The sequence below is a fragment of the Gouania willdenowi genome, chromosome 3 (assembly GCF_900634775.1).
Source record: "Gouania willdenowi chromosome 3, fGouWil2.1, whole genome shotgun sequence".
NCBI classification, from domain to species: domain Eukaryota; kingdom Metazoa; phylum Chordata; class Actinopteri; order Blenniiformes; family Gobiesocidae; genus Gouania; species Gouania willdenowi.
This window is the reverse complement of record NC_041046.1, coordinates 39829811-39842740: the sequence shown is the minus strand read 5'-3', so window position 1 is coordinate 39842740 and position 12930 is coordinate 39829811. Positions and strand designations below refer to the sequence as shown.

General features: G+C 37.7%; 1 protein-coding gene across 13 annotated transcripts in view; it reads right to left on the bottom strand.

Annotated features, from left to right (window-relative positions):
• The window catches only part of LOC114480571 (C-myc promoter-binding protein-like), a 105325-nt gene that overhangs the window by 5552 nt on the left and 86843 nt on the right, over positions 1-12930 (bottom strand). For 10 of the 13 annotated variants that reach the window (XM_028474877.1, XM_028474827.1, XM_028474901.1 and 7 more), the window contains 9 exons: positions 12505-12724; positions 11934-12037; positions 11413-11588; positions 11144-11305; positions 10429-10615; positions 9008-9262; positions 6877-6994; positions 3926-3952; positions 518-680 (listed from right to left, as the gene is read on the bottom strand). In XM_028474877.1, coding sequence (XP_028330678.1) covers positions 518-680; positions 3926-3952; positions 6877-6994; positions 9008-9262; positions 10429-10615; positions 11144-11305; positions 11413-11588; positions 11934-12037; positions 12505-12724 — 1412 coding nt within the window. The remainder of the gene's footprint in view (positions 1-517; positions 681-3925; positions 3953-6876; positions 6995-9007; positions 9263-10428; positions 10616-11143; positions 11306-11412; positions 11589-11933; positions 12038-12504; positions 12725-12930) is intronic. The other 3 variants (XM_028474885.1, XM_028474918.1, XM_028474928.1) reach the window with 1 other exon arrangement.

The following is a 12930-nucleotide window of genomic DNA, read 5'->3' as shown; positions in this document are numbered from 1 at the left end:
AATTAGTTTCTTTTTTTGATTTTCAATTCATATTTTGTTCAATATTTCCATCGTCTTTTGATATTGTTGTGTACTTTGGTTATGCATAATTTTTCCTCATATATCAAAGATTAATTGTACATTTTGTCTGCTGTTTATTTGTTAGCCTTTATTTCAAAGTGTATGTACTTATTGAAAGGGGTAGAACTCTTATACAAGCTCTTTGGACTTTGTCCTCTCCTTGACCCTTTAATGTTGTTTTTCTTTAGCGTGTGCTAAATAAATAAATGGAAAAAATGAAATTAGTGACCAGTGCCAGCTCAGTTATTTTATTATGCAATTTACTCTACATAGATAGATATTTGAGAAAGTGAAAGTATAAAATGCAGTAAAGACTGTGTTGTTTAAAATTTAAATAATATATTTTTAATCAATTTTCTTTTTTTAATCAATTGCTAGACATTCCAGGCGACCCCACATGGGGTCACAACCCCAAGATTGAAAAACACTGGTATAAACCTCAGTCTGACACTCTGACCTTTGCCGTGTGACTCCCAGTGCCGCTCCCAGCAGATGCAGCAGCTGAGCCATCGGTCGGCTGACATCGTTCCTCTGGATGCTCCTCACCACGTTCTGCAGAAGCTCCTCACTAAACGGCTTCTCCTCTTCTGGGACCGTCCGGGACAAAGGATAACCCACGTCTAACAAAACACACACACACAGGTCAGCAGCTGTGTTACACACACGTCTGCAACACAGACACTAAACATCGATACCAAGTGAGGATGGTTTGAACATGTTAGGTTCTCTGAGTGGTTTGGTATCTGAGCAGTTATCAGCTCGATGTCCACTATGTGTATGTGGAAATTATGTTTGCCGTGTTATTGGTTGGGATTCAGACGCAAAGCCATTCGAACTCATCTACCACAACAAAAAATGTTAAAGCATCTTTCAGTCAAAGGCGACATTATAAAATCAGTTTTTAAACTCCATGCTGGAAATTTGAACGGAAGTATTCCTAGTACATAATACATATCCATATACGGGCATTCTATCCGTACAAAAGATGATGTTACCGGAAGTCACATGACCATTTCGTGCGGTTAGGTAGTCCGTAACATAGTTTAAGCTGAGGTTTAGTTTGTCCGTAACATAGTTTAGGGTTAGGGTTAGTTAGTCCATGACGTAGTTTAGCGTTAAGGTTAGTTAGTCCGTAATATCCGTCACGTAGTTTAGGGTTAGTTAGTCCGTAATGTAGTTTAGGGTTAGGGTTAGTTAGTTTGTAATGTAGTTTAGGGTTAGGGTTAGTTAGTTTGTAATGTAGTTTAGGGTTAGGGTTAGTTAGTTTGTAATGTAGTTTAGGGTTAGGGTTAGTTAGTTCGTAACGTAGTTTAGGGTTAGGTTTAGTTAGTTTGTAATGTAGTTTAGGGTTAGTTAGTTCATAACATAGTTTAGGGTTAGGGTTAGTTAGTTTGTAATGTAGTTTAGGGTTAGGGTTAGTTAGTTCGTAACGTAGTTTAGGGTTAGGTTTAGTTAGTTTGTAATGTAGTTTAGGGTTAGTTAGTTCGTAACATAGTTTAGGGTTAGGGTTAGTTAGTTCGTAATGTAGTTTAGGGTTAGGGTTAGTTAGCTCGTAACGTAGTTTAGGGTTAGGGTTAGTTAGTTTGTAATGTAGTTTAGGGTTAGGGTTAGTTAGTTTGTAATGTAGTTTAGGGTTAGGGTTAGTTAGCTCGTAACGTAGTTTAGGGTTAGGGTTAGTTAGTTTGTAATGTGGGTTAGGGTTAGTTAGTTTGTAATGTAGTTTGGGGTTAGGGTTAGTTAGTTCGTAATGTAGTTTGGGGTTAGGGTTAGTTAGCTCGTAACGTAGTTTAGGGTTAGGGTTAGTTAGTTTGTAATGTAGTTTAGGGTTAGGGTTAGTTAGTTCGTAACATAGGTTAGGGTTAAGGTTAGTTAGTTCGTAACATAGTTTAGGGTTAGGATTAGTTAGTTCGTAACATAGTTTAGGGTTAGGGTTAGTTAGTTCGTAATGTAGTTTAGGGTTAGGGTTAGTTAGCTCGTAACGTAGTTTAGGGTTAGGGTTAGTTAGTTTGTAATGTAGTTTAGGGTTAGGGTTAGTTAGTTTGTAATGTAGTTTAGGGTTAGGGTTAGTTAGCTCGTAACGTAGTTTAGGGTTAGGGTTAGTTAGTTTGTAATGTGGGTTAGGGTTAGTTAGTTTGTAATGTGGGTTAGGGTTAGTTAGTTTGTAATGTGGGTTAGGGTTAGTTAGTTTGTAATGTAGTTTGGGGTTAGGGTTAGTTAGTTCGTAACGTAGTTTAGGGTTAGGGTTAGTTAGTTTGTAATGTAGTTGAGGGTTAGTTAGTCCGTAACGTAGTTGACGTATTAATACAAACGGAAGTAGCCCCTCATTGGCCAGTTTAGGTCACGTGGCGCACCTATCACGTGACCTAAACTGGCCAATGAAGGGCATTGCGTACGGATAGAATTCCGGTATATTGATATGTGTTACATATTGATACAAATTTCACATTCTTAGACCTGAAGGCTTTCCTTCAGCAACAACAAACCTGTGCACTGGGACGTGAACAAACAACACCTGAAGTTTGAAACTGGTTTCCATTAACACTTGTTTTTTGGAGTCACAGCTCAGAAGTTGTTAAAATCACAAGCTGCGTTTCAGCAGCCGTGACTGAATTCCATTTTCTCTCTGTGCCGTCCTCAGGTCACACACAGGCAAAATCGATTGTTTGACGTCAATGTTTCTAATCTTCAAACCCCAGCCCTTGGTCTAATAAAAAAATTAAAGTTCAAAATGACAAAAGTTCCAAAACAATTACAAAAGCACACAAAAATAACAGATCAATATACAAAATGATAACCAAACTACACAAAAAATGACTGCAAAATCATATACAATTAGAAAAAATGACTGGAAAAAAACCCCCCATGCAAAGATTTAAAAAAAAAAAAATTTAAAAATTACTCCAAAAACCATAACCACAAAACAACAGAAATAAACACAAATCCTTTGTTCTTCTTAATGCTCAGATTGGTCATTATTCTAAAATATTAACATTTTCTTGTTAACCCTAACCCTTGCTGGACGTCATTGTTTCTAATCCTCAAACCCTGGCCCTTATTTTATACGGTTCCCAACAATAACATACAAAATGACAAAAGTTACAAAACAACTACAAAAACACAGACAAATAACAATATACAAAATGATAACTGAAAAACACCAAAAAACCCCTGCAAAATTACAGAAAAACAAAAGGTTTTTTAAAAATCCCACACATGCAAAAAGTTGCCAAAACGACTACCAAAATAAACAAAAATAACATAACATTTAAAAATAAAAATAAAAACACATCAAATGAGTGAAAAATATACAAAACACACAAAACAACAGAAATACACACAAACCTTTTGTTCTTATTAATGCTCAGATTGGTCATTATTCTAAAATATTAACATAAATGTTGATCATGTGACCCTCAGATCAGACAAATACATTTTTGTGGCACCACTGTAATAAAAATTGCCCATCACTGCTTTAGAGAAACTTAAACATGTTATCTGATATAGTCAATATTTTCTGATACTGCATTTTTCATAATTTTGGGCATTTTTCCTCAAAACACACAGATGAATTTCCATATGACTGGATGCACTAAAAATGAGTCATGATGCCATTTGTGTTCATCGTGCAGTTGTTGATGCACTGAACGTCTAATTCAACACTGAAAACACACATGGACTTTCACCAGACGTGCAAACCATCATTCAAATACAGTCGGGCTGTATTTGTGACACTTTGGTTTTTACAACAAAGGAGGAGGAGGATTCTCCACAGACGACAGTGCGGGGTTACACAACTACACACAAACGCACACAGAGGACAGGGCATAATAAACAGAGGACTCATCTGAGCGAGAGGAACACTCACTCTCTAACAACAGAGTACAATTAAGGCCTGGAAGACAAAGAGCAGACAGAGCTGGTTAGCACCACCATCATCCATCTGCATGAGAAAGCTCCTCCATCAATGCACCCATTAACACACGCGCACACCCACACAAAAAAATGGGGCCTATTCTCCGATTTTTACTTAAAAGTGTTTTTACGCGTATTCTCTCATCAAGGCTCCTGATCAATCTAACGCACGTACGTAAGTCTGTCAATGAAGGCGTTTTGTAGTGCCCTTTAGAGCAGAGTTTATCAAATGGGGGTACATGTACCCCTAGGGGTACGCAATGTCTCTACAAGGGGTACTTGAGAGAGATAGAATGGGGAATTAACAAATAAAGTGTTTTTGAAACCTTTGGGTCGGGACCCCATGTGGGGTCACCTGAAATTTCTGAAAAATGAAAATGCATTTTTGAAAATGTACATTTTTTAAAATTAAAATTACACACAATCTGTATTTCTATACTTTCCCTTTGTGAAATATAAATCTAGTTCAACTAAAATGCAGTAAAAACAAACAAACATCTGAGCTCAAACATGATCAAAAACTAATTCTTTGGGGTCGCCATAAATTATTGAAATTAAAATGGGGTCACAATCCAAATAAAAAGATTGGGAACCACAACATTAAATACTGTTTCTTTCCACTTATTTACAAAATGAGATTCTTTAAAAAGTGTGTTATCGCTCATTCATTCCATCGTTATGATCTATAACTGTTTTTAAATAGTTTTTGAAGCAAAATGTTGTAGTCAGACAAAGGGGGTTCTTGGATTTAGAAATAAGAGAAAGGGGTGCTAGAGCCAAAAAAGTCTGAGAACCACTGGTTTTGAGGATCCCAGTTTGGTCCGCAAGAGAAAGTTTAAAAGTCAAAGAAACCATGAATCATTGTGTAACTAATTCAGTTGTAAATATATCAGCTAGATATCTCCAAAACAATACACAAATTCAATGAAACTCCACAATATTAGCAAGGCCTCACGCCCGTAGTTGGACACTTGAATCAATACGCTTGTCACCAGCGTCAAAGATGCTTGGGACGCTCATCCAAACAAGTTGGGAATAGATCGCGTCAAGGGGAGGGGCTACTCTGCTGCCGGTGGTGTTCATGTAATGGATGATATTGTGGCGATCAGTTACGTTCATAATTGATAAGTGACTGTGAAGTGGTGGTGAACATTGTGTTGAGAAGGCAGTGTTTCTGGTTGGATGTATTTTGGTGTGACTCAGTGTGTGCACTGTGATGTCAGAGGGCTATAGAGAAGTGTGGTTGAATGGAGAATAAAGTTTGGAGTTCCTTGCTGAACACGCCCTCTCCAACCCCCGTTCATCGGCTCTACATTATCAAGAGAGTGACTTGGCTTTATTTGAGCCTCGGCGATGAATTCAGGATTTACCACAGCTGAGCTCGGATGAAAATCGCTTTCAGCGCTACATCAGTCTCTCCCGTGCCCAGTTTGACAACCTGCTGACCCGCATCGCGCTCGCATCTCCTACCAGGCCCCCAACTACAGGCGCTCCATTCCAGCAGAAGAGCCTGTCCATCTGCCTCCGGTTAGTGTTTATTTTTGTCATTGTTCTGAATATGTCAATAGCTTCTGATTGGTCGACGCGCTGCGATATGCCCCAAAAGTTCAACAATCCCTAATCCAGCATTGTCGCGTTGGAAGCAACGGACGCACGTCAAAAGCTTCCGCCGCACGAAAAGCGTCAAAAGGCGCCACACAGGAGGCGCGGGACGCACAGCGAGACCTCTGACACTCCCTAGAAGCTCGTTCATCATATGTTGTCTATGTAAACCTGATGCTGTTGACGCTGTCTATATTAAATTGTTAAAATAACTATATTTTTCCCAAAATCCTGCAATTTTCTTCAATTATTCCACAAAATTTCCTCAAATTACATAAAATTGGCCACAAAATCTAAAAAATGTAAAATATATCTAAAATGAAGATCTGGCAGGGACTAATATCTGTCACTTATTGCTTTGATATTATCAGTGCTGTACATATTTTATAATTTATTTAAGTGCAAACTAGAACAAAATAATGTTGAAATTACTCATTTTCCAGCCTAAAAGCTGTGGCCCACTTAAGGTCAGCTGCTCCGTATTTGGCCCCTGAACTAAAATAGTGAGTATAACTAAAATAGTCCCGATGACTAAATTTTGACTAAAACAAAGACTTTTTTTCTGAATCAAAATGTGTCAAAATGAACACAGACTTTATGCTAGTCCAAAACAACAAGATGCTTATTATTCAGCATGAATAATTGTAAAGTTCTACTTAAATATAAATCTGTAGAAAAGTTATTTCTTTTAATTGCATTATTCTGCAGCATGGATGCATATGATATAAGTTTTTAAATCATTCCAATAAATAATTCCAATGCAAAGTTTCTATTTTTCTATGTTCTCATAATTGCCGAGCTTAAGTTCCCATTTAAATTCTCCAGAGATGTTCCACGTTTTTGAAACCCTTCCTCCAGTGTTAATTTTGTCTTCCATTCTCAGTATTGCTTCTTGTCTGTTATATTAACAACAGTCTGTATTGTGAGAAATTAATATTTAAAAAAAGACGAGAAAAGTGACGATTAAAAACAGATTTAGGACGTTAAAATCAGCACATTATTATCAGACAGGTTCATATTAAGTTCCTGACCTCTTTAAAGATCTTCAGGTATCTTTAAATCCTAGAATGTTGCATTTAACAAGTTAGGTTAAAGCTGTGGAATATCTTTGATTTATACGTTCTCAGAAAAATCAAATGAAACATTCCCAGAGCAGCAAGTTTAAGGCCTGATGGAGCAGCCAGAGCTGTACGACTCGTCTCCCTGTCCCTAACAATCACTGACGGTCAGAACTCTGATTATTAATGCATGTAGAGAAGCTGAAATCAGTCCTTTCGACTCATTCTTTCATTCATGACTCACTGTACGTGTTCCACAGGATGTAGAGAGGCTGCACGGGCTCCTGGTGCAGTTTCAGGTTGTCCCACAGGATCTGGATCAACACGTGTTTGCTATCCTCGGACATCCAGTCTCGAGGAATCTGAGATGAGAAACACAAAGAAGAAGATGGACTCAAAAACCAGCTCACTGTGCTCATAGATATCAGGATTATATCAACAAGAGGGACATGGCTTTAAACTTTTACATTTTTGAACAAAAACAATAGAAACATTTTTTCAAATATTTGTTGTTAAATTCTGGTACATAATGGCAAAATTAAACATATTTAAACAGAAAAGGAAAACAACCATTTATTTTAAAAATTGATAAAAAAAAAAAAATCTCTTTAAAAAAGTTAAAAAAATAAATATTCATAATTGTAATATTTTCAACTTTAAAACGTTTTCCTTGGTATATTTAGGAAAATTCAACTTTTTCAGATTTTACTTTTTTGTTAATACTACAAAGGGCCCAAAAAACAGCGGATAGCGTATTGGAAGTGGGGCACAGACTAATATTTTGAGAATTTATGACATAAGGTCCTCTAATTTTGTGTGGCCCTCAAACTAAACGCACAAAATTACTCTAAAAACATACAAAGTGGCCAGCTGTCTAGGTTTTATGATCTATTACTAGCAGGTTCTAAAGGCAACACGCTTTCATATCTATCTGCATGAAAAAATTACCTGCAGCAGGACATCCAAGTAGAGGAATGGAAACCATAAATACTAGAGGCAAACTGTTACAGTATAAACTGTTGCTCAGGACATATATTATATATATTACACCAGTTAAATTACACCGCATCAATCCTGTTATTCCTGACAATTGTATCAAATGCAAAGAGGAAATTGGTACTCTGTTTCATTGCATGTGGGAATGTCAAAAGCTCCAGATGTTCTGGAATGAGGTAGTTAAACTTATTTCTAAATTGACAAATAGTGTTATTCCAGTGGAAACAGAATTATGTTTACTCCGTATTTACCCTGAAGGCTTCTCTGCAAATGTAAAGAAATGCAAACTTATCAATTTCTGTCTATTGCAAGCCAAACATGTGATTGCTTTAAAATGGAAAGATATTGAAGGACCTAATTGCAGTCAGTGGATTAAGGAAATGTCTTGCAATCTAGCATTATAAAAATTTACTTACATAGTCAGAAGCAAAGCTGAGGAATTTTAAGAGATGTGGACTCACATCTCTTAAACTTTATGGATGACCTAAGCGGACAACTGTCTGCGACTAGACAAGGACTGGTGCCACCACCATCTTAGTAACAAGAAGGCCTGTGATTTGCTATTTTACCTTATTTTTATTTTTATTAAATTTGTTTTCTGTATATTACTTCTCATCTATGATCACTTGTTTTTTATGGTTTATTATTATTATTATTATTATTATTATTATTATTATTATTATTATATGTGATTTTATTTTATTATTATTATAATTGTTTTTGTTCCTTTGCCGATAATCTTGTATTGCTGAAGGTGGGAGGGAGGGAGGGTTTTTGTGAATTCTTGTTTGTTGTTATTCATTCTATTAATTAAAAAATTGAATAAACACATTGTCAGGGGAAAAAAAAACATACAAAGTGACAGAAAGATACACAAAATGAAACTGCTCAAAAAACATGCAAGGTGATTTCTAAAATACAGAAAAAAAAACTAAAATATACAAAACAGCAAAAAAAAACACACAAAATGACTCAGAAAACACACACACACACAATATTAGAAATACTCTAACATATAAAACAATAACACAATTAAATTCAATGACTCCAAAGAAAACACTAAAATACAACAAATATACACAAACCCATTGTTTTTTCCTGCTTTAATACTTTATTAATTGGTTATTATTCTAAATGCCAATGACTTCAATGCTGATAATGTACCCTCAGATCAGACAAACACATTTTTGTGGCCCCGCTGAGATAAAAAGTGGCCAATGTCTGCTCTAAACTAAGACTGTTTGGTTTCCAGGTGAGGAGCACAAGGAATGTAATACAGTAATAAACAAAGCTGTAAATAACCAAGGAGCTCCACAGACACTAGATTATTAATTCCCCCTCATACACCCATCTGCAGCCAAACGTGATGCGGTTCAGACCTGTGAGTCCCTGTTGCAGTGCTCCGAGGTCAGGATGAGACCAGGCAGGTTGCTGGGCAGATCCAGACGTCTGAAATACCAGAGCAGGTTCCAGTAGATGATTGGATGATGGTCCACCATGTCCGCCTCGGTGATTACCGGGTCGCCCTCGTTCTCCAGGAGGCTCTCCAGCTCCTTCCACAGCACCAGCGGGCTCAGGTAGGGAACCGTCACCGGCTCAGGGTTGTGAAGGCGCCAGTCCATACTCAGGGCGTCCTGGAAACAAACATGATGAAAACCATTGATTGTCAGACACATACAGAAACTAATAAGTGTGTAAAAGTAATACACTATGTATCAATTTAATTGTGTAATTGATAATTAATTGCAATTATGATGTACTTATAGTTATAATTGTATGTGGAAAAAACTTTTCGCTATTGTAATCATAACTGAGTTGTTATTAATTTCAGATAGCTGACTATGGAATTGTAATTGTCATGGAAATGACATAAAATTGTCAGTTCTAGGCTTAAAAATTGAAACATTTTGTATTGTTTTTTTTCTGAGATAAGGCTATCATAAGACCCTAAACACTACCGAGAGCTCAAATATGATGAGCACATTTAAACTGGTGGGAATAACAAAAATGTGAAAAACACCTACTTTTCGGAGGTAAGGCATAAAAATGGAAAAATTTCGGATTTTTTTTATAAGATAAGACTATCATAAGACCCTAAAAACTGGTGGAAAAATGTTACCATTCTATGGCTTACACATATGTAGTTAACCATTATTAAAATATATTTCATATCAACTTTTCCCACTACCTGTCAGTTCTCTTCAGGATCATTTTAATATTTAAAAATTAAATTAAATCTAGGGGTACACTGACAGAAAACGGCTCAGACGCCCACACCAAAAATATTACTACCAATATATTCATTGATTATAAACCCTAACAAGATAACTAAAAGATGAACACCAATTGGATGATGAATAATATTTTTAGTGTATTTTACAGCTGATTTAAGACATGGTTCAAAACTGACCCGTTATCATAAGAGATGCTAACAGAAAGCTAACACAAGCGGAAGGTTATGTTTTATGTGGTTATTTATTTCAGGCTCAGTAATTGTGATTAAGTGAATTTGAACTTTAGTATTTGAGAACGTAATTGTAATTGACTTTCAAGGGGAAAAATTAAGCGAAAAAAATTGACGCTCACCGTGACCATAATTAAGTTGTAATTGCACATGGATAATTGAAGAAGTAATTGAAAAATGTAATTGAGCCCAACCCTTATCAATATTTTCCTCATTCATGGTGATATCTACGGCTCTGACACACATTCTCTGACAAACATTTTTTCATCCAGGACTTTTTAACGTAGCTGGAGATGCTAGCTTTATTCCCCGCTCTGCTGAGTCTTTGACACACACCGTGGCTTCGTTGAGGCGGCTTGGCAGGCTGCCAGACGTGGGCATGCAGTGACTGACGCGTCGCGTCATGATTTCCTCCATGGGTTCAAAGGCGCTGACGCTGCGAGCCATTTGCGAGGCAGAGGACAGCGCTCCGTGTCGAGGCTCTGAGGGGCTGTGGATACCTCGAGCCCTGGTGGAGCGAGTCCTATGAAGAGGAAAAACACAGGATGAGGAAGTGTTTTTCCACACCTTAAACTGGCAAGAAACCTGATAACATTACATTTGTGTAATAAACGTCTGAATTAATCAATAAAAACAAAGAAGTAGCATATCGGCAGTGATGCTGATCTTTAAAGGAACACAAATTTGCAATCATTGTTATGTTCCATTACAGTAGCATAACAATGATAGAGCTCCTGTATTTTAATTGTATTTATATTTTTTTCATCTCTTAATTTTGTTTTAAACATCCCAGTTTTGAAAAAAAAAAGAGACTAAAAAAGAGTATTGAGGTCTTGCTGTATTTAAAATGGCTCAATCTTGTTATGACTGTTTTATGACTAAAATGTACAGCAATGAATACAGATGTGAAATAATAAAAATTAAAAACAGTTTGTATGATTTTTGCTGATATCGTACCGGATCAATATCAGCGTCGGCCAACACTCAAGGCTGCAATATCAATATTGTATCAGAAGTAAAAAAGTTGTACTGGGAAACCCCTATTTTGTACCTTCCTGAGCAATCCTGAACAGAAATACGCGGGGAAAGCGAGGAGACGGCGGTCGTTGGACAAGGCGTGGACAAAGTGGACGTTCCCGTGTCCATCCCTGTGGAGGTGGAGTAGGACGAGGTTGTGGCCTCGTCAAGTGACGGGCTGCCTTTCAGGAAGAGCCTGAAGAGAGAAAAAGTCAAGTCATGCTCTGTTTGCTGCAGATAGTTTGTCCTTTGATCATTAGAACCAAACATGTTCATCTGATGATTATCTTCTTCCTCTCCCACCTGCCGGGTCCTCGCATGTCTCTAATCTCCACGTTGAGAAAAGGCAGAAAGGGGTTTCCGCAGAAAGGGCAGGTGGTGTTCAGGTTGGAGTCGTCTGCCGTCCAGCCGGCCATGATCTCCTCATCGTAAACCAGACACTCACACGTCTTACAGCGAGAACAGCTGGAGATCAGCAGCTGGAAACACACAGCGACAGAGGAGGAGCTTGGTATGGGCCCAATGTTGATACAATTAAAATCCTACAAAAACACTTTATAAAAGGATAATATTTTTATGGATTTCTTTCCAAATCTGCTTTTATATATTTTTTACTGTTAAACGCTTTATAAGAGGTTTAGAACTGTAAGATAATAATCTGTTCCAATAGTTTTCTGTATCTGTAATTGTTGTATTAAGGGATACAGGCATGAATGGCGGCTGATGAGCTACAGTATATGTGTCATTAATATATCTAATTTCTACAGAGATGTTCAGAATAATAAATCAAAGTGTTGTGAATCCTTGCGTCTCTGGGTTTTTACCTCCATGGCGTAGTTGTTGAAGATGCTGGTGTTGCTGGTGTAGCGTGAAGAACCGTCATCGGATTTGTCTGGCAGAGGGAAGCCAGGAGGAGAGAGAGCTCGGCCTGCAGAGGAACAAGAAAACACACACATATTAGTTTATATTACTCATGAACAGTAAAGCAAATCTAAAATTCAGTTTATAAGAACACAATGGCTCTCATTTATCAGTTGTACATTCAGATCTGAGCGTACGACGTGTGGTTGACCATATTCGCACAAGTTTCATTGTTTATCAATTCTGACGTGAACGTACGCTACGGTCAGATCTCACGTCAGGTCTGACCTCGTGTACACATATCTGAGTGTGTGGATTTGCAGTGCAGCACAGTGTAATCTGACTGAGACTGAATATAAATTATTAAACAAGCCTCCACTGTCATTTCAGCATAAGCAGACACTCTGAGTCAAAACAGATCAAAATGGATCATTAAAACTAATTCTCAGATGTGAGGATGCCAATTTTCATTGTGGAAAAGCTTCTTTTCTTGTTTGATCTTTTTTTCTTGTTTAAATAGGTATTCTCTCCTACCAGGAAACAGAGTGGTGGGCCTCTGTCGGCCGGTGCCTGCGGTCGGACTGTCCAGTGTGCTGTGCAGAGGGCTGCGTCTGGGACTCCTTCGAGGCACCGCGGAGCCGGCGGGGCCATTCCTTAATGGAGATCTCGCAGAATCCACCTTGTCCAGCAGGGAGGGGCAATCCAGGTCATCGACACCAAGAGAAGACACACTCAGACGGTCGCTGTGGCCGTCCTGAAGGGTGCAGATGTATTGGGTTAGGGGTGAAAAATGCTGACATAAACCTACACGTCCACAATGTGATTTGTTGGTCCTAATATGATTTGTTGTACTTTTCTGTGAGCGTTTACTTTTATTTTCAATAGTTTTTAAATGGGGTTCTTTGCACACTCAGTTACTTTGCTAAAATTGAGTTTGTAAGGTTGTGGGTTCAAGTCCCA